Here is a 21,831-nt window from a genome sequence, read left to right on the forward strand (position 1 = left end):
GACCATTTTCAAAGCCCCCAAACACTGAGTGGCAATATATTAAATAATAAATTTGAAAGAATAATTGAAGTATTACTTTTTTAGCGTTTTTTTGTTGTAATTGTAAGTAACTTTTCTTTGTAATTTCTACCTGATTAAATATTTTAGAGCTTGGCATAACTAGACAAATATATATTTATTCTCTAATATATCCACGTTTTCCAAGATTGTGAGATCCATGGTTCATAAATAAAAATGAGTTGTCGAGGGAACAAAATAAGATATGTCAGCTCACATTTTGGTTTTCAGCTGTTTTTGCTCATTTTATAGATTGTTTTCTCTATTTTAAATCATTTAAGCCATCCTGTGCTCATCACTAATGTAAATTAAAACATTCATGGAACCCTCTGTGACATTGGAAAAAAGCAACAATTTAGATAGTAGTAGCCTTTATTCAGATTGACACTGACACCAGTTACATCATTCTCAAATCCAAAGGCTTCACAGTTAAAATCACTTGCGTTTCACTTGGATGTGAGGGGGATTTGATGGTGTGCATTCACAATATTCAGAAACACAAAACCAAACCAAAAGTTCACCGTTCCTCAAAATGTCACTGGTGAGGGGATGACTGTCATTGATGGATACTGAATATGTAAACCCATTAATTGTTCTGGAGAGCACTGGTTTGTGGTGAGAAGGATGAAATATGGGGGATGGAGTGGCAGGGACACTATTTTGCCAGGCGGTTGAGATTTAAGCGACCTCCTCCTCACCCTCCTCTTCGAACTCGCCCTCTTCGGCGGTGGCGTCTTGGTACTGCTGGTACTCGGACACCAGGTCGTTCATGTTGCTCTCGGCCTCGGTGAACTCCATCTCGTCCATTCCCTCGCCGGTGTACCAATGCAGGAAAGCCTTGCGCCTGAACATAGCGGTGAACTGCTCCGAGATTCTCTTGAACAGCTCCTGAATGGCAGTGCTGTTGCCGATGAAGGTGGCCGCCATTTTGAGCCCGCGGGGTGGGATGTCGCACACGGCGGTCTTGACGTTGTTGGGGATCCACTCGACGAAGTAGCTGCTGTTCTTGTTCTGGACATTCAGCATCTGCTCATCCACCTCCTTCATGGACATGCGTCCGCGGAAGACGGCGGCCACGGTCAGGTAGCGGCCGTGACGGGGGTCGCAGGCGGCCATCATATTCTTGGCGTCAAACATCTGCTGAGTGAGCTCGGGAACAGAGAGCGAGCGGTACTGCTGGCTACCTCGGCTGGTGAGGGGAGCGAAGCCGGGCATGAAGAAGTGCAGACGAGGGAAGGGCACCATGTTGACGGCCAGTTTGCGGAGGTCGGCGTTGAGCTGGCCGGGGAAGCGGAGGCAGGTGGTGACGCCGCTCATGGTGGCCGAGACGAGATGGTTGAGGTCGCCGTAGGTTGGTGTGGTGAGCTTGAGGGTGCGGAAGCAGATGTCGTAGAGAGCCTCGTTGTCGATGCAGTAAGTCTCGTCGGTGTTCTCAACCAGCTGGTGGACGGATAGCGTGGCATTGTAGGGCTCCACCACGGTGTCGGACACCTTGGGCGAGGGCACCACGCTGAAGGTGTTCATGATGCGGTCGGGATACTCCTCGCGGATCTTGCTGATGAGGAGGGTGCCCATGCCGGAGCCAGTGCCTCCACCAAGAGAGTGGGTGAGCTGGAAGCCTTGCAGGCAGTCGCAGCTTTCTGCTTCCTTACGGACAACATCCAATACTGAGTCCACCAGCTCTGCTCCTTCTGTGTAGTGACCTTTGGCCCAGTTGTTTCCAGCACCACTCTGACCTGCAATCATTAAAATTTAGCGTTGAAAGTCCCGTTTAAGAAAGTGTGTTCACTTGGTGGCCATATTTGCAACATCTTCATGCTTGAATGTCGAGATCCAGAAATCTTAAAAACTGGCCAAACTTGCATTTGCGTAACATGATTCAAACAAGCAAAATCTGGCACATGTTGGCCCATAAATGCTATTTCTTGTGCTTAATAGCATTAAAAAATGTTTTCAGGTTGGTAAAGCCAACGCGCAACCAGAGCTTCTAACAGCAGCTGGTGATGACTTTACCAACTGGTTTATTGCACCATATTGTGTGTTGAACTTTCTCCCATTCATCTTTGTATATCTAAAGTTTTTGGGGATGTTTATTCTGACAGCAATTTGCAGGCATCCACCATGTCAAATTTGAACTCCTAGCATCCAACAGAAGACACCATTTAATTGCTGTCAGTGTGGATTCATACCTAGTAAGTGTGAAAAATGATACTGTAGCAGCACATGGTGGAAATAACAAAGGTAACGGAAAAAAAACAAACATTTGATGAGCGATTAGCTTACCAAACACAAAGTTGTCAGGTCTAAATATCTGTCCAAAGGGTCCAGAACGAACTGAATCCATTGTGCCAGGCTCCAGATCCACCAAGATGGCACGGGGGACATACTTCCCACCTAAACAAAAAGATGGATACAGTAGGTCATACTAACCAGACATTTGTTTCAGTGAGCATGCACATGTCTGTGCTCATACAATGATGTTTAAAAATCTGAGACCGCAATGTTGACTTACATTTTGCATAACTAAAAATTATACAAATCAGTATTTTATACAAATCTGCATCATTTTTGAAAATGAATTTTGGAAATGTGATTAAATGTTCTTTGTGTTCTCCTCCTGCTGTAATGAGCTGTGTGAAGTTCCTAATGATCTAATTGTCATGTTATCCAACATTATTTGAGAATGATTCAGAGAGTATCAGCTTGGTTTTTCTTTAGTGCAAAGGAATTTACAATGTAACAATTTTGCTTACCTTTCATTAGTGAAATTATTTATTTTAGCATTATTTGTATACTATTATATTTTTATTCATATTTTGAATGGGCTTTTAGTTTTATAGATTCAGATTCATTTATAGAAATTGTTGTGCTTTTGTAATTTTATCTTATTTTATTTAGTTGCCAAAGCATCGTTTCTCATTTTTATTTTATTACTTTTTCTTCTAATAATTATTATATATATATTTTTTTTGTTAGCCATAAAAACACTGCTTTTACATCCCAGAATTTCAATGTTGCCTCAGACCTTTTCCCAAAAATATTTATGCTGTCACCAAATATATTTATTTAAATATTGCATAAAGATGCTGACAATTATTGCTTATGCAACCTTCATCATATGATGATTAAAAAAATACCTGAGGCCTCATTGTAGTAAACACTGATCCTGTCTAGCTGCAGGTCGCTGTCTCCATGATATGTTCCGGTTGGATCGATGCCATGCTCATCGCTGATAACCTCCCAGAACTAAGAGAGAGAGGGAGAGAGGAGTAGAGACAACAGGGTGGAGGCCAGAGAGAGGGAGGGGGAGAGGCAGATGGAGACAGAAAAAACTAAGAAATAATCATATTTATCTTGTTAGTAATAAAAATAAATACAGAAAAAACTAAATAAAAGAAAAAATGAATGCAATGAGCATCAAATATGTAGCTACAATTTCATGTAGAACCAAAAGAATCAACGATGCTGAGCAAATAATGAAATGTAATGAAAATAATTAGATTATATTGATTATTCACAATTGATATTTTTATATTCTTGTTTTAAAGCACGTTTCTCTAACTTATGTAGAAACTTGTGGATTACCCTATGCACATTTTACGGATTCCAATGAATGTGATCTTATTTTCTTTCAGCGATTAACCAAATATAGTCTAGACTCGGATGCATACGTAACTATTATATACATATGTAATGCATTTTTATATATCTGCTAAATATTAAATACCAAAAGTAGAATATTTTATTACCTTATGCTAATTAAACGTAAAGTAGGTCATTCCCGGAAAGGAGGAACCAATTCCAACAATTCAGTCTCATTAGCTACTATCAAAAATAAATGACCCTGGAAGTATACATAAGGACTAACTGCAATAAATGTGCCATAACTGCACGATTACCACAATTAGAAAAAGAAACGAACATTTAATTCATTCATTCTCCATCGTACAACGGATGAGACGTTTCCACGACCAATGAAAGCACATCTCTGTGCACAATTCACAGGTTGTCTCCATCTCCAAATCGGACAAATGCGCGTTTAAATCATGCATGCAGTTGACAAAAGCTGCCGAATCAATCGAATCGCAATGCATTTATAGAAGATTCTTTAGTCGCCTTGGAGGGCATGGCGTGCAAGTTCAAATCTGAGCCGTCCATTCTCAAAAAGCAACATTGCTGGTGTTTTTTTTTATTTTTTTTACCTTGGCTCCGATCTGGTTGCCGCACTGGCCGGCTTGCAGGTGCACAATCTCGCGCATGGTGCTGCAGGAAGGACAATGGCGGGGATGCAGGAATCGAGGGCTGTTTTCTGCCCGTCTCTGTCGCTCGGAGATTAACGCCCGTCTCTGAACTCCGTTACTGGGCTGAGCGTGTGGTGCAAGATGACGTGATCGCCATGGTAACCAAGACTGGAGGAGAGAAGGAGGACCTTGAGCTCGTGGAGACACCGGATAGGATGCTGCCTGTGATTTGGACGGAGATGATAGGCGACTCTACGAGGACCACTGACTATAAAGAAATGTCTGAAAAATATTGCAAAGGGAATGGAGAATGGCTTCTCATTACAGTAATAAGCTCCATGTTTTTTTTTTTTTTTTTTTTTTTTTTGTGGTTGTCTACACAGGAGCAGGACCATAACCACAATAGAGATGGATTGGTGACTGACACTAAATTATTGGCTATATCTGTTCCATATGGTGATTCTTTCATTATTATGTTTTAGCCTTGCAAAAATACAGCCTTGTTTTAGACTGACATTTAAACAAATGTATGATCTGTATGCTTAGTAACCAATCATAAGAAGTCAGTTTGGAGATATTTGTGGCCATAATATGTAACCATAAGAATAAGCTTGTAGGTTCCATTCTGTTCTAACAAGTGTCAGAATTCAGCAAGGGACAAAATGCCTGGAGTCTGGAACTCATCTGTAAGGGCATGTTTTATTATTATTATAATTTTTTTTTTGGCTTATGAAGCAAAAAACTGTGGTATTGATAAGTATTTTTGAATGTATAATTTTTATTGAGTTTCATGGATTTATTTATTTATTTATTATATTTTATGCATTTGTTTTGCATTATTTATAAGAGCTTCTCCTTTTTTTAAATAATCATACAAATGCAATGCCATTCATTTAGGTCAAATATATTTACCTACTATATATATATATATGCCTATAAGTAGCTGTAAATTATGCACATGATCATCATAAACATATAGCTGAAATCTTACATTTTTGGCCGGTTATTGGTATAATATACTGAAAAAATGCAGGATTTACAGTGAAAATATTTTCCCTTAGACATTTCTAGTAAATTTGTCAAATAAAAAAAAAAAAAACATATTGTGTTAAACATGAAATTGTGAGGTAGAGATTTTTTTTTTTACTGTCAAACATACTCCTTTAATCTTTATTTACAATTTTGAAAATTATTTTGAATTTTTAACAGTGCACAGCTGTCTGTAACAGCAGATTTTAATATATATTTAAATTTCTGTAATTGTATAGCCATACATTCAACAAAACTTGACTTGCAATACTTCACTGTAAATTCAAATATTCAACTTCAAGTCACCACAATTTACAGAATAAATTAATAAATAAACAAATAAACAGGGTGTTATCATTTTTTTTTTGCCTTGTGCCTTTTTCATGACAATTGAGCCCAGACTAAAAGCATTTTATCTATTTAGCTATCATTACAATACTTTCATGGCATTAAATAGATGAAATTCTGTTATAATTTTAATTAGCATAAATTAAACATACAACACCAAAACTACCCTGATATGTGAGGAATACACAATTACAATGTAAACAATTAAAATGATTGTTTTGCATTACAGTAATGAGATTTGCACGTGTGTGTCACAATGCATACGTACATTTATACACTATCTATGAATAATGTATTTAATGTGAAGTATGGGAAGAAACCACACCTACTATTCAAATCAGACTGCAGGAGCACGCTGAAAGATGTGGATCAACTACCATCGGCTCTAGACATCATTCAAAACACTTGACTTCTAGTTTTACTAGTTCAGTGAGCTCAGACCCCTCCTTCTCTACTGATGCATGTCAAGACAGACTGAGCTCCATGAAACCAGTGGAGTGAGAACACCTTTAAACCCAACAACAGCTTCAGCTGCGATGTCTAACCCAGACTACAATCCCTCCTCTTAAAACAACAGTACCTGCGAGAGGACATGTCTGCAAACCTTCCCGAAGAGGACCTCTCCTGTCCCGTGTGCTGCGAGATCTTCCAGAATCCGGTGCTTTTGCCGTGCAGCCACAGTTTCTGCAGGAGCTGTCTGGAGCACTTTTGGGAGAGCACGGTCATTCGTAGCTGCCCCGTCTGCAGGAGAAGAGCCTCCAAGAAAAGCCCTGCTTCAAACCGGGCCCTCAAAAACCTGTGTGAAGCGTTTCTGCTGGGCAGAGGCCAGGGTAGCTCATCTGGATCGAACATCCTGTGCTGGAGACATGGAGAAAAGCTCAAACTCTTCTGTTTGGTGGATCAGGAGCCCATCTGCGTGGTGTGCCAAGCATCAAAAATGCACAAAGGTCACGACTGCTCTCCCATGGAAGAGGCGGCTCTGGACTGTAAGGTAGAGTTTGACATTGCCACATTGTTTCCACAAACTGTGTTACATTGTGTGGCTCTCTGTTACTGATTTACAGTGGCAGGGCACAAGAATGCTGTTTATCAAGTTCGCTTTGACATTATCTCAGTGTTCAGCCAAAAAGATCATGGCAGGCTTTCAAACAACGCCTTCTGCATTCCCCTCCTTCAAGCTCTCATTGTGGCATATGCGTCCTATTGTATTCTGGGAAAGTGTGATCAACTCCATCCAAAATGTGACATAAATCTTTCGGACTGTACTTGCGCAGTTGGATTTAGGTAACGCTGGAGAGAGAAGGTTATGCTGAAAAAGAGAGGCTTCATTTTTGTATAGTTCTCCTGTGCCGGTTGTTCTCAGCTGGTGGGGTGTAGGTCTTTTCTTAAGAAAACAATGTTAAATTCAAATACAGCTTATCATGCACAGGTCCAGAACAATAAAGAAACATATTAGCTTTTAAAATGGAAGAGAAAACACTTCCCAAATATTTAGTTGTTAACATAAAAAGGTGTGCATCCAATCAAAGTATTTTGGTAGAAGCAGACAAATTAGCACATGACAACATGGACAGGTTATGGTAAATGCCCTCATCCCTTAAAAAACTTGATATGATTTATCAAGTTTTTAAGACCAAGTGTTATTTTAGTTTTATTGAGATTCTAAAAACTAACAACAGATATAGATAATAGATAAATACTATAATAGGTACTATTATAGTTTTTCTTTAATATTTTGAAATATAACTTTTTTCTTTTTAATTTTAATTTTAGCTGAAGATTTTTTTTCAACTTCATTTTTATTCTTATCTTCTTAGGAACAAACTTAAACATATATAATCTATTTGTTCATACATTCTTTACAGTTTAACATAGTTCACTAAACATGAACAATAAACATTTTTTTTTTTTTAACAAACCATGTAAGGGTGGGCGATAAGACTAAAATATTGTGTCACAATATGAGTAATTTTATTTCACAGTAACGATATATATCACAATATGGTTATTTTTGTTTTAAATAAGGTCTTTACCCTTATTTATCAATTTTTGATACCATAATCACAAAAAACTAATACTAGATGCACTTTGAATTTTCTACTGGAATTTTCTAATCTGGAGCAGCATTGTCTGCGAGTACCTGATATGCCCCTGGTCAAGATTTTTTTCTTTGATTATAATGCTAGCCTTAATTTAAAAATAAACAAACAAGCTCAAGCTCAATGAAGGCAAGTAATCAATCAGTGATTAAATAAGAATAAAAAACTACAAGCAATAGGACAAAAAAACTACAGTAGAACAAATAAATAAGAAATGCTACATACATTGCATGAAGTAATAAAAAATATAAAAACACTGCATATTCTTTACTGTGTAAATTAAATATAAATTTGTTCTTATTAAAGCAGGAATATACGGTGCCCCTAAGAGCTCATGGTGGTGGAAAGATTTCGGGGTGGGTGAAAAAAATTTGGGGTGGGAGGAAAAAATATATTTCAAATATTTTGCGTTCTCTCGTCTTAGGTCATACATTTGCGTTCTCAAGTTTTGGGAGGGAACGCAAACATCTTTGCGAGAGAACGCAAATGATTTGAAAAATATTTTTTCCTCCCACCCCAAATTTTTTTCACCCACCCCGAAATCTTTCCACCACCATGAGCTCTTAGGTACGGAGCCCCTTAGAGCTCATGGTGGTGGAAAGAGTAAAATCTCTTTCTTGAAGCACTGTTATACACACATTTTACTGTAACAATATTTTATTTGCAGGATAAAATGACTGCTGCCATGGAGGCACTGCAATCTAAGCTGGAGACATTCAAGAAATCAAGACAATCTTCAACTATTACTTTGGAGCACATTAAGGTTAATATTATATTTAATCAGATATAGCTTTTGTCAAAAGGTCAGTCAGTAGATTTCTTCAACATCAATTATTTATCTTAGAATCAAGCCAACCGGGTTGAGAGACAAATGAAGGATGAGTTTCTCAAGCTCCATCAGTTTCTTTATGAGGAGGAAGAGCGCAGGTTATCAGCACTGAAGGAGGAGGAAGAGGGCAGGGTTGCAGCTGTGAAGAACAGAGATGAATGTAACGCTCTGAGGTTATCATCTCTTACAGACTTGATCAGGACGATGGAGCAAACCATAAACGCTGAAGATTTAACATTGCTGCAGGTGAGAATATTGACATCTGCTGGAATAACACCTTCTCATTCACTCACTGAGTCATTCATGTGTGTTAATCTTTTACAGAACTTCAAAGCTATCATAGACGGGTAAGTAGCCTACGTCTATGACTTTCTTTTCATTACTTTTTATTTTTCTTTGCCGTTGCTTCTAATCTAGTGGTTCTTAAAGCGTTACTGCAATTAATAACTGAAGGGTTATTAATCACTTACCCCCATGTCGTTCCAAACCCGTAAAAGGTTCTTTCGTCCTCGGAAAACAATTTAAGATATTTTGGATGAAAACTGGGAGGCTCGTGACCATCCCATTGTATAGAATACTTTTTGTATGCAAAGAAAATAAAAATAACGACTTTATTCAACAATTCGTCTTGTCTCGGATATTAAGCAATGTTACAAAAACACAAGAAGATAACTATGGTTTGTCATGAATAAAACCTGAGATTGTTTAATGATTATATTATATTTTTAAAAATTGTTGTTACTTTTATATTATAAAATGTCTTCAATGTCAAAATGGTAATTCTAAAGCAAAACCAGTGCTCAAAATAAAATAAAATAAAATGTTTGCAGAACATGGACTACATTTCAGGACCTGGAAGGGATGTCAGGATCTTTGTTGAATGAATCTAAGCATCTCGGAAATCTAAAGTACAAGGTCTGGGAGAAGATGCAGGCAGTTGCACCTTACAGTAAGTATCACTTTAATGTACAGAAAGGACATTGATAAGAATAGCCTAAATTTTAACCTTAATATTTCAGAGGGTAAATGTAAGCTTAATATTATTTTGCTGTATAGTTATACTGTACATATTTAATACTGATAGTACTGCATGCTGTATTTTAGAATTTTGTCTTATTAACATTTATTCAAATTATTTAATTCTAAACTAGTTAACTGTAAATGACAAATAAAACGCCAATTAAAGTGTATTAGTATATAAGTATATTATTGTCCAGTTTCACAATGGCAATTTTAACACAGCTAAATCCTGGTTTTGATAATTGCCAACACTAAAGAGAAACTGGGGTTTTTAAAAGGTCCTTTTTCACACTCTCAAAAAAAAAAAGGTACCAAAGCGGTCACTGGAGCAGTACCCCCTTTAAAAGGTACTACTATGTGCTATTTAGGCACTAAATACCTTTAAGATACCAGTATGCACTGCTTATAGGAGTAAATAAGGTACAGAAATATACCTTTTGAAAGGATACTGCCCCAGTGTCAGCTTTTGTACCTTTTTTTTCTGAGAGTGCAGTATAAATGTAACCTTACACAAAAACATGCATAAATACCCACAATTTATTTATTTTACAACTTAAATCGTCCAGTTATATGGGACTTGTCATGTGATGTAAAAATGGCTGACTAGTGATTAAAGCTATCCAGTTATTAAGTATCAATATGTGCTACCTCACAACATTTTTAGAGTATGTTTTCGTTTGTCAGGTCCAGTAATTCTGGACCCAAACACGGCCCACCCTTGCTTGACGCTGTCAGACGACCTTACCAGTCTCCGCTATAGCACCCCAAACCAAGGTCTCCCCAGTAACCCTGAGCGTTTCCACATCAGCGCAGAGGTGCTGGGCTGCACTGCCTTTAGCTCCGCAAGCCACGGCTGGGAGATCGAGGTTGGTGACAATGAGGACTGGATCCTGGGCTTGGCCAGTGAGCGTGTGAAGCGAGATCAGGAAGTATCTGCCAGACCAGAGAATGGCTTCTGGACCATCTGCCTACGGGATGGGCAATACAGGGCTATGGCATCACCCCCAACTTCTATAAAAGTGGAGGAGAAACTGCAGAGGGTCTTGGTCCAGCTGAACTGTGACAGAGGGGAGGTGATTTTTTCAAACCCATGTCAAGAAATTATATATACTTTCAAACATGTCTTTACGGAGAAGTTATTGCCATATTTCTACACGCAAAGTAAGCATCCTTTGCGGATCCTCTTCAAACCTGTGTTGGTGTCAGCGTGAAAGTATCAGGTTCAGCTGAATCAGTATTGCCCAAAGTAGCCCGAGGCAGTTATCTTAATGTGCCTGAGCAAGCGTATCCTTACTGCTAATAAAAGCATTCAGACAACTGCAGTTTCTGAATCTGTCTCGATGACTGTTTGTCATTAGGCTACTGTACATGCATGCAGTATGAAACTATTTATAAATTGTGAACTCCACAATAACTTTGAAAACAAAATCTTTTCTTTTTTTTCTTTTGAATAAACACCCACATTTTAAATCAAACGTAGGCTATGTAGGTTTGTTTATTTAATTATTTTTACCTTGAAATATCCGTTTCAAAATCATTCTGATAGCTGACTTCAGCTTACTCTTATTTTTCCTCGTTGCCGTCAAACGTTTGTTCTGAGAGTTTGTAAATTTGGTGAGCGGGTACAAAATTCAGCGAAAAAGGATAGCAGCAAAAGCTTCACATATATAGATATACAGGGCCGTGTTTAGGTTATGCGGGGCCCTAAGCAAATCTCCGGGAGGGGGCCCCCCGATTGCGTTCCGGGGGTGTGGGGGGTGTTTTCCCCCTTGGGAGAAATCGCGGGGGCCCCACGCAATTGCATGCTTTGCGAGGTGGGTAAACACGCTACTGCAGATACACACTAGTGACACATTTAAGGCAGTAAATTCCACTCACTTAACTGTAGGGGGCTCCAAAAATACACAAAATTACATACAGAATGATCATTTGTAAAGGATATCAAGACTAGTGCAAATATTTTCACCACTTTGTGAGACTATACAGACAAATAAATAATATCATTATTACAATAGAAAAATAAAATAAAAGTAACAAAAATTAAACAAAAAGTTTGTAATTTATTTTTCATGCTCCACATACTGATACTGTAATACCATTCTGAAGTTATTCTGAAATATTTTTTCTGGGTTCCAGAAGGATAAGCTTGTTTGTGACCAAGTTGAAAAGGATAACCAATGTTGTAAAAACCCATGCAGCAGTAAAAAATCTTCTAAAAATGTGTGTGCACATAATTTACAACGACAGAACGAGTCTGGTTTTAAACTGAGAGTTTTGTTAAGACACTACATGATCTATTTATTTTTGGTATTTTTAAAAACCTGTGAAGACTAAACATTTTCCCATGTATTCTATAAAATGACACCACTATACTACACGATCCTATCACCCTGATTGGTTGATGTTGCAGTGATTAATGTTATCCAGATCCTAACCCACCTGGTAGAGGATTGGGGCAAATTTTGAACTTTGCTTGACCCCAGTGATAACTCTTGAACCAACACAAACCTGAGACGCAGAAAAGATGAAGCCACTGGATGCACTTGTGGTAAGTCACTGCCAACATTGCCTTATGGGATAACATTTTAAAGTAAATATGAAAAAATATGATGAATATGATTAAAAATGACAAATAACAAACATTTGAACATTAGATTAAATAGATTTATTTCTGAGGTCCATTACAAATAGATCAAAAAGCAACTTTCCATAAAGGACTTTCCTTATTTTTGCTCTGTTACACATGGTGGCGCCACAAGACTTTAAATAAACCTTTGAATGTTCTATCAGTTTTATTCACAGTCACCTTTATTTATATAGCTCTTTATACAGTACAGGTTGTTTCAAACCAGCTTTAAAGTTACGGACAAGAAAATAGTGATTCAATGATGCAAAAAAAAATTATATTGTAATATATAGATCGTTTTATATTAATGCTTAGAAAGGTATGTATAACTGCATATAGAATGGTTTCAGAAAATGAATTCAGTGTTGCAGTTCATCAAAGACATAACTGAGAGTCTAAAACCTCAAGTACAATATCTATATTTTGCTACAAATATCCAAGTTCAATTTATAATAGATTCTATGATTATAACAGGTATATGTAGCCAACTATGAAAATTCAGTTACTACTACAGTAGCATCTTAAATAATTTTAACAGTATATTTCAGATGCTGTTTCAGGGAGATGTCATTCGTTTGAAGGCTTCTCTTTTTCCTTGCAGCTCAACTTTTTCACACAAGCTTCAGGCAAAAATGGTACTTTCTCTAAGCGGGACAAATAAGTTAAAGGCTGGATAGTGCTGCTGATGTTTACGAAGGCAAAACATACTGGCTGCACATAGCAACTGAAGACCTGACGTGGATAATGGTCTTCAAAGGGGAACAGAGCCACTGGAGGGAGATAGTTGCTTATGATTATGATCAAGATAGACAGCACCATCTTAAAGGCTTTTCTTTTCATAGGATTCATCTCATCTTTACCAGAGACTCGTGAGCGTTTCAGGGCCCAGAGGATGGCCACGTTACACACCACCATCCAGGTGAAAGCAAACAATACCTCACCAGTGAAAACCTTCTCAAAGTTTGGGAGGCCTCCAACAGTTTTGGCCGAAGCATAAGCAAAAGTAAGCAGCAGAACCACGATGGAAAGGCCGATCCTGTATTTGATGTCCTTCAACTGTCCGAATGCGATGGGGAAGAGAACGGCTATAAAGCGGTCCAGACAGACGCAAGAGAGGAAAAGCGGCCCACTGGTGTCCTTCACACCATAGGAGAACTTCAAAGCCATCCAACCCATAGCACTCCTCCAGTGGTAGAGATTGAGGAAGGATATGATTGTCATGAATCCAAAGTAGGCGTCCATGAAAGCCAGGCAGCCCAGGAAGATGTCAGAGGTTAAAGGTTCATTCCGGGTGTTTATTAGGTTTGCGAGGACCAGGATGTTGGCAGGTATTCCTATGATCACATTAAAGGATTGCATAGTTAGGTCAAAAATGATACCACTCACCATTTGTTCGCACCCTCCAAACACACTGACAGTGTGTGTCGTGTTGACTGAATCGGTTGTCAGGTTAGAGGAGGGCAGGTTGATTCTGAAACTTGTGTCGTAGCGTAGCTGACTCTCCATGAAGTCTGAGGAACTGAAACCAGTGAATGAAATTCTGGAATAAATGAAAATGATAATGTTGACTGAACATATTTAACATGCAAATATCATTCGGAATGCCTGTTGACATTAATTGTAACCGTTTTTGAGGGGCGCTCAGCACTGGACCTCGAGATCCACCGTCCCGCAGAGTTTAGCTCCAACCCTAATCATACACACCTGAAAAAGCTAATAAAGGTCATACTACAAAGTTGCAGGTAAATGTGTTTAATCCAGGTTGGAGCTAATCTCTGCAGGAAAGTAGATCTCGAGGTCCGGAGTTGAGGACACTGCTCTACACTTTCCCTTATTTTCCTGGTAATAAATTCTGTTTAGTAAAGATAATTTGACCAGATTTAGTCATGGGCAATTTGTAAATCATCTCAGATTTTGTGGCAGTACATCAGCTATGACAAACAGTGTCTTCCTCTGAGGATATTATCCTGTTATCCTGTTGCATATCCCCAGAGTAGTGGCACAACTGCACAAACACATGTACACAGAGTACACAAAAACACATCTGTGCAGAAACACCTGTGAAAAAGGAATTCCTTCGGGGTCTATACAAGAACGACATGAGACCCGCCCTGTTTCCTCAGCTTGGTTATATATAGACTTGGCTATATGAAGCAGCTGCACTTGTACATTGTGAATAGAACTGATGCAATGTCATCTTTTATTGCATGATTTAAATGTATAATAAACCCTGAAGTACCCCCAACACTGCATATTTGGTATGTCTCTCTAATCCAGGGGTGTCCAATTCTCTTCCTGGGGAAGAATGTACTACAGAATTTAGCTCCAACTTGTTCCAACTTACCCCAACAGACCAGACTGTTGGGGTGTCCTTCAGAGCAAGAGTTGTTATTTTGCACAATATATCACAAAAAACTTGTAGTTTTAGGGAAACTTTAATGCATATTAAAAATTCAGTTTAGTTACTATAAAACATTATGTGTGAAAGACTGAGGAACTGCTGTGTTTCATCTGTCACCTTTATAGCAAAGCTTATGGGAAGCCCCACCCTGTTAAATCTGAAGGGACAGTAAGCTTCAAGTGTTCTTGTCATGCCATTCTCTGTACCACTGGTCCATTGGGGCCTCAGAAGGGCCCATGTGACCCAGAGCATGTCCCTGACCTACTCCCTTTGCCTTCAGGCTAAACATGCTCCAGTGGCACGTCTGCTAAACGATAAGGAGGCTCGCAGGGATTGACAGTTAATCAATTGTGTTTTTCTCTTTCACCTCTGGGGACATCGACCAGCTAGAGGTGAATAATATAAACTTGATTTTGATAAGTGTCAAAGTTATTTGAGAAGTCTGTTGTGAGCTATATCTGTACATCAGTGGTTCCCAACCCTGGTCCCGAAGTACCCAAACCCTACATATTTGTTATGTCTCCCTAATCAATCATACCTGATTCAGCTTGCTCATCTTCTGAAATGGGTTTTAGAAATGAAAGACATACTAAATTTCTACTGTTGGGATACAGAGTTGAGAAATCAATGTAATTCCCAATTACAAGTCAACATGAAACACAACACTGAGTATTTACTTCTTTAATGCACATTGCTGATCTTACTGTGTGCAATTCAAAGAAAAACGTTTGTCTTAATGTTCCATTAAAATGTAATTACATAAGCTATATTTGAATCAACTTTATTTTCCCACTGACATAATCATAACCCTGTGGCAAGGTAATAGCCAAAATAGCCGACCACAACCCAACCACTTTTTCTACTGCTAGCTGTGACCAGCACAGCACCAGCTTAGCAAATGTAGATATGAAAGAAGTGTTTTTGACTGATTTCAGGCTACATGTCCCTTTTAAACTATTTGGAGAAAACATTATCAACTGGTGAAAGCAGTTTGCAGCAGTTTTAAGGTATTGTGCTCTGTCATTGATTAATAAATTGAACCATTGATAACTTTTTTGAGTAGTTCCTGCTTCCTTCCTTCACCACCCCTGTCACTTCTGCTGAAGCCAAAATTGTAAGAAGATGAATGTTTGTTAATAGTGCTGTACAACAAAGATCAAGCTAATCAAGTTTCATTATAAATAAAATAATTAATAATTGTTCACCAGGGAATTGGTCACATAATATTTTATTTCCCTAAAAAGTATTATACCAAGTAGATGCTCTTTTAAAAAAGATTGACTATGAAATCAAGGCTCAACTTCTTATAATTATAATAACTCTCATAATAATATTGGATATATTATTATGACACTTTAGGCTGAGCTGAATGTTGATACTATATTTGACTACAGTAGACCAGAAAATGAGTAATTTTACAGCATGGTACTCAATGTGATGCTCTCAGTTTTTCTAAATTCTCAAAATTTCAAAATCACTTCACTGTTTTGATCATTTGTTGACTTCATATTACTGATAATATCATGTTGCTGTTAATTTTAACATACTGCAATAGTATTATTAAATGCCTTAACATTTTGAACCAGTAAATTATCAGTTTTTCTTGTTCAAAATAACAAGTATCTGGTTGATTTTTCTGCTTGATCTACAAGTCTCATTTAAATTGTATACTTTTTTTGTCATTGTCTTAACTAGTAACATTTTAGAACAATCAGCATACTTTGTTAATAGTTACTTTTATAAAGTAAAGTGATATAAAATGATAAAAGACAATCCTATCATATGAAAACTTGAAAGCTTGTACCAAAAGTACCAATAAGATTCCAGTACCAATAGTCATTTTTCATTGTAGTATTATTTGTATCCAGTTATTTATGGTTCATTTGGAATGGTTGAAAATACTCCAAGCATAAACCAAACAACTGCAAGATTATCATGATTTTTCTCATAATCATTAATGTAAAAAGCCTGTGGCACACTTAAAATAATGACATTATGAAAAGGCATGCATAACAGTATTTAGAGCTATGAATGCACACAACATGAACATTGAAAAGAGAGAAAAGACAAGGAAAAGCATGCTTCTTACCAGATAGACGTTTTTAGCCGTAAAGATGCGGGTCAGATTGTGGAGTCGCCTTTATAAACATCGTGAGGCCAGGAGGAATTACAATTGTTGATAGGAGGCAGGGTCTTTTTTGAGATGCTTTCTGGACTCGGTCCCTGATGGTGAATTAGACTGTGTTTTCTAGATTATTCTGTCCTCACAGGATCAAAGCTGTTTTGGTGGGTGTTTTCTTGGTAAAAGCTTATAGTGAGTATTGTTTTAAAAATGACTGCATAAGATTAATGTACATTGTTTGAATCATATGAATCCAATTTTGTAACAGGCTTTTGTAAGAAAAAATATATTTCTTTTAGTTTTTACATTTTATCCCTACAATTATCCCACCTGTCCATTCTGGGATCATAAATCATAGATTTTCCAGTCATTTCTGACAAAACAATTGAAGATACACCAAGAAACTGAATTTGTAATACTTCTTACAAAAGTACAGTGTAACATTATTATAGAGATTACTATGCTTATGTGTGTCTTTTTAACATCAGGACAATGAATAGGTTGCATAAAGTCAGTCAGAGAGAATAAATGGGTTAGGTGAGGCATGAGACCTTCATCGGATGAGATTCAGCCCGTCACACAACACCTCTCCCCTGACTCTGACTTACATGCTCTAAAACTCGGTCTGGGGGCTGATTTGTATCTTGGGACTGGTCCTGGTTTTGTACCACCGGCCCAGAGGCCCTCATGTCAGTCTAAATCATTGCAACAGAGAGCACAGGTGCAGGACTATGTTCACTTGCATGTCTGCTGTGAGTTACTATGCATTTATTACTTCACGGACTAATGATCTCTTGATGTAGTGTTTCATGAAATACAAACAAGTTGGATAACTTGGTTTTATGATTATTTAATCAAGGCTGTGAAATAACACATATTTTATTTATAAAATAATGCATTAATTAACTATTGTCATTTAAATATTTGTAAAGGATACAGGCAAGTCCCAATTGTTCATGCATATGGGGAATCAAAACCTAGAGATCTACTTCCCTACAGAGTTGAGTTCCATTGCTACTCTAACACAACTGCATATAATATTTATAACTCCAAACCTTGATTACCAAGTTCAAGTGTGTTTGATTAAGGTCATAAACTCTGCAGATCTTCAAGAGCAGGATTGAATGCTCCTGTTATACAGCTTTTCCATAGATACTATAACCAGAATACTGTCATGCCATTTTATGTCCATGGGGCACTACTTTTATAGGATTAATGTTAAGTGACGTGAAGGCCTAGTATGGAAACTAATACTCTGCATTTAACCCATTCAAGTTAGGAGCAGTAGTGAACACACACACACACACCTGGAGCAGCCATTTTTGCAGCGGCACCTGGGGAGCAATTGGGGGTTCAGTGCCTTGCTCAAGGGCAACTCTGTTGTGGGTATTGAGGGTGGAAGAGAATGCTATTCATTCACTCCCCCTACCAACATTTCCTGTCGGTATTGAGAATTGAATCTGCAACCTTCAGGGTACATCTTAGACTCTACACATTAGGCCACAACTGCCTATATGATGTGGTGATCTACAGTGGGTCCTGCATGGGAGGAGCTTCTGAATCACCTTAAAGATGTTATTTAAAGACTCCAAATGGCATAATGGCAGCGTTGTGTTTAGCCAGCCGTCTATCGCTCTCTCTATTATGGATACCGTTCAGTATTTTCTGTCTACGATCGACAAACGTTGCTAGATATTGGCATTTCAGTTACTGATGCATATTTTGAGTTTTTTTAGTAATACCTGCCTGAGCATCGTTAACAGCATTGCTCCCCTTAAGATAAAGTGTTCTACAAAAAAAATCTGCTCCTTGGTTTAATGACTCTATTCGGTCTTTAGATGTGCAGTCATTGGTGTACAGGGAGAAGAGCAGTGGGGAGAGTACGCAGCCTTGAGGAGCTCCAGTGCTGATGGTACGAGTGCTGGATGTGAATTTACCAAGCTTTACTAACTGCTGTCTGTCTGTCAGGAAGCTGTTGATCCACTGACAGACAGAGGTGGGGACGGAGAGCTGGGTTAGTTTATTCTGAAGGGTTTCCGTGATGATGGTGTAAAACGCGGAGCTGAAGTCCACAAACAGGATCCTCACATAAGTCCCTGGTCTGTCCAGATGCTGCAGGATGAAGTGCAGTCCCATGTTGACTGTATCATCCACAGACCTGTTTGCTCTGTAGGCAAACTGCAGGGGGTCCAGTAAGGGTCCGGTGATGTCCTTCAGATAAGCCAAAACCAGTATTTCAAATGATTTCATGGCTACAGACGTTAGGGCCACAGGTCTGTAGTCATTAAGTCCAGTAATTTTGGGTTTCTTTGGGACGGGGATGATGGTGGAGCGTTTGAAGCATGAGGGGACTTCACACAGCTCCAGTGATCTGTTGAAGATCTGTGTGAAGATGGGAGCCAGCTGGTTAGCACAGATTTTTAGGCAGGCTGGTGACACACCGTTTGGGCCTGGTGCTTTCCTTCTTTTGTTCTTCCTGAAGACCTGGCACACATCTTCTTCGCTGATTTGAATTGTAGGTGTGGGGGAGAGGAGGGTTGCTGGAGGTGTTAATGGTTGTATGGAGAGGTGTTCAGGGCGGGTGTGGGGTGGTTTTTCAAAAGGACAATAAAACTCGTTCAAGTCGTCTGCCAGTTGTTGATTCTCCAGAGTGCTGGGGGATGGTGACTTATAACTGGTGATATCCTTCATTGCTTTCCACACTGAAGCAGGATCACTGGATGATAATTTTTTCCTTAGCTTGTCAGAATAATTCATCTTTGCCACTCTGATCTCCTTTTCCAGTGTGTATTTGGCCTGTTTGTACAAGACTTTATCCCCTTTTCTGTAAGCATCTTCTTTGGCCTGACGGAGCTGTCTGAGTTTTGCAGTGAACCATGGTTTGTCATTGTTGTAGATTAGATGAGTCATGTTAGGTTTGCACATATCCTCACATAAACTGATATAAGATGTTACAGTCTCTGTGAGCTCATCCAGATCGATGGCAGAGGCAGCGGCTTCAAAAACAGACCAATCAGTGAGAGAGAAACAGGCTTGTAGATCCCGCTCTGTTTCATTAGTCCATCTTTTAACAGTTCTTAATACAGGCTTTGCAGATTTAAGTTTCTGCCTGTAGGTCGGTATAAGATGAACCAAACAGTGATCAGAGAGTCCTAAAGCTGCTCGTGGGACAGAGTTATATGCGTCCTTTATTGTTGTGTAACAGTGATCCAATATATTACTGTCTCTGATGGGACATGTAACATGCTGTCTGTATTTTGGCAGTTCGCGGGAGAGATTTGCTTTATTAAAGTCCCTGAGAATGATTAAAACAGAGTCCGGGTGTTGTTGCTCACTCTCTGTGATAAGATCAGCGAGTTTCTGTAAAGCTGAGATCTTGATCTATAAACATAATTATAAACATAATGATTCAAGCTCCAAGCTCCATAGTAAAGTAAAAAAGTAAAGTAAAGTCATGACGTATTGTCAAGTATGGTGACCCATACTCGAAATTGGTGCTCTGCGTTTAACCCATCCAAGTGCACACACAGCAGTGAGTAGTGAACGTGAACACACACACACACACACACACACACACACGCATGTTGGGTTTCCATGTTTTATGGGGACATCCCATAGGTGTAATGGTTTTTATACTGTACAATCTGTATGTGCTATTGCCCTACACCAACCCTACACCTAAACTTAGCCCTCACAGGAAACATGCTGCATTTTTAGATTTTCAAAAAACTTTATGCTGTATGATTTATAAGCTTGTTTCCTCATGGGGACCAAAAAATGTCCCCACAAGATTAAGATTTACTGGTATTACTATCCTTGTGGGGACATTTGGTCCCCAGGACGTGATGAATACCAGGTGCGTGCGCACACACACACGCACGCACGCACGCACACACACACACACACACACACACACACACACACACACACACACACACACACACACACACACACACACACACACACACACACACACACACACACACACACACACACACACACACACACACACACGGAGCAGTGGGCAGCCATGCTGCAGCGCCCGGGGAGCAGTTGGGGGTTCGGTGCCTTGCTCAAGGGCACCTCAGTCGTGGTATTGAGGGTGGAGAGAACGCTGTACATTCACTCCCCCCACCTACAATCCCTGCCAGCCGGGGACTCGAACCCGCAACCTTTCGATTACGAGTCCGACTCTCTAACCATTAGGCCACGACTTCCCATAGAGTTCCTGCTAGCGTGTTTACATCTGTCAACTCAACCCCATGCAAGTAAACAAACAAACAAACAAATCTCCATTTTGGCTGGAAACTGATGAATTGATCTGTATGCAGTCAAAGATAGCCAAATCTCTGCTTGTGATCTTTCTCCGGTTGAATTGATGAAATAGCAAAAGAGTGCTAGACTTAAACTTTCTTCAAATCGCAATATCTCATTGCGTGTGTGTGTGTGTGTTTTATTTAGCTTAGTTATGTATCATACAGTAACAGTTAGCAAATAAACTTGTTTCATTTATAAAGAATCCTTGTCTTGATCTGCCAAAGATCTCGTTTACCTTGCTCAAAATTGATAAATTGCTGTTTTGTTTGTTTTATCGTAGGCCACGAAGATAAACAAAATTGTTAAGATATACTGATTTTAACGTTCGCTGGACTATAATAATAATTAATAATGTATAAATTATAAGTTTTTTAATTAATATCAATTCAATCAAATCAACCCGAGTCTTTGAGACTCGAGTCCCTAAAAGCTGAAATAATAGCTTAAATTCATTACATCTTCTATTTGGAGCATGTTTGATTTAATTTCCCTTCAGACCTGTAAAGATACTATTGATCATCTGAAACCTACTTTTTGTCTGTATGATTGTATTACGGCACATTTTTTTAAGCAAGTTGTTGATATTTTAGGGCCTGATCTCCTGTTTTTTATTAACATATGTTTGAGTACTGGTACGGTCCCTGACTGCCTAGAACATGCTTCAATCACTCCTCTTTTGAAGAAACCAAATCTTGATGTCTCTGATTTAGGTAATTTCAGACCAATCTCTAATCTTCCTTTC

At 38.7% G+C, this 21,831-nt stretch overlaps 3 protein-coding genes across 4 annotated transcripts; 1 reads left to right on the top strand and 2 right to left on the bottom strand.

The window, feature by feature from the left end:
* Positions 1 to 414: 414 nt before the first annotated feature.
* Positions 415 to 6,740, bottom strand: LOC306868957 (tubulin beta-4B chain-like). Of its 2 annotated transcripts, none has more exons than XM_079415447.1 (5): positions 6,256 to 6,740; positions 4,260 to 4,466; positions 3,195 to 3,303; positions 2,341 to 2,451; positions 415 to 1,793 (listed from the first exon to the last, which is right to left on the bottom strand). In XM_079415447.1, the coding sequence occupies exons 2-5, from the start codon at positions 4,314 to 4,316 to the stop codon at positions 736 to 738; spliced, it is 1,335 nt and encodes a 444-aa protein (XP_079271573.1). In that variant the 5' UTR covers positions 4,317 to 4,466; positions 6,256 to 6,740; the 3' UTR covers positions 415 to 735. The 2 variants fall into 2 exon arrangements, with proteins under 2 accessions (XP_079271573.1, XP_079271574.1); XM_079415448.1 differs by having other exon boundaries at positions 4,260 to 4,580.
* Positions 4,672 to 11,638, top strand: LOC306868956 (zinc-binding protein A33-like). The gene is made up of 6 exons (XM_079415446.1): positions 4,672 to 6,666; positions 8,442 to 8,537; positions 8,619 to 8,849; positions 8,928 to 8,950; positions 9,434 to 9,552; positions 10,308 to 11,638. Exons 1-6 carry the CDS (start codon positions 6,268 to 6,270, stop codon positions 10,832 to 10,834), a joined length of 1,395 nt encoding a protein of 464 aa, XP_079271572.1. The 5' UTR covers positions 4,672 to 6,267; the 3' UTR covers positions 10,835 to 11,638.
* A 467-nt stretch (positions 11,639 to 12,105) lies between these two features.
* On the bottom strand, positions 12,106 to 14,486 carry LOC306868958 (G-protein coupled receptor 183-like). The gene has a single exon (XM_079415449.1). The coding sequence runs from the start codon at positions 13,753 to 13,755 to the stop codon at positions 12,817 to 12,819; it is 939 nt and encodes a 312-aa protein (XP_079271575.1). The 5' UTR covers positions 13,756 to 14,486; the 3' UTR covers positions 12,106 to 12,816.
* Positions 14,487 to 21,831: the final 7,345 nt, after the last annotated feature.

This window comes from Barbus barbus (genome assembly GCF_936440315.1).
Source record: "Barbus barbus genome assembly, chromosome: 4".
Classification (NCBI taxonomy): domain Eukaryota; kingdom Metazoa; phylum Chordata; class Actinopteri; order Cypriniformes; family Cyprinidae; genus Barbus; species Barbus barbus.

Excerpts from the sequence above, each read along its gene's own strand:
- LOC306868956 (XM_079415446.1), top strand. The coding sequence starts at position 6,268 with ATGTCTGCAAACCTTCCCGAAGAGGACCTCTCCTGTCCCGTGTGCTGC. Across the intron at positions 6,667-8,441 it reads AGGCGGCTCTGGACTGTAAG|GATAAAATGACTGCTGCCAT; the intron begins GTAGAGTTTGAC and ends TTTTATTTGCAG. Across the intron at positions 8,850-8,927 it reads AAGATTTAACATTGCTGCAG|AACTTCAAAGCTATCATAGA; the intron begins GTGAGAATATTG and ends AATCTTTTACAG.
- LOC306868958 (XM_079415449.1), bottom strand. The coding sequence starts at position 13,755 with ATGGAGAGTCAGCTACGCTACGACACAAGTTTCAGAATCAACCTGCCC.
- LOC306868957 (XM_079415447.1), bottom strand. The coding sequence starts at position 4,316 with ATGCGCGAGATTGTGCACCTGCAAGCCGGCCAGTGCGGCAACCAGATC. Across the intron at positions 2,452-3,194 it reads TTACTACAATGAGGCCTCAG|GTGGGAAGTATGTCCCCCGT; the intron begins GTATTTTTTTAA and ends CTTTTTGTTTAG. Across the intron at positions 1,794-2,340 it reads ACCTGACAACTTTGTGTTTG|GTCAGAGTGGTGCTGGAAAC; the intron begins GTAAGCTAATCG and ends TAATGATTGCAG.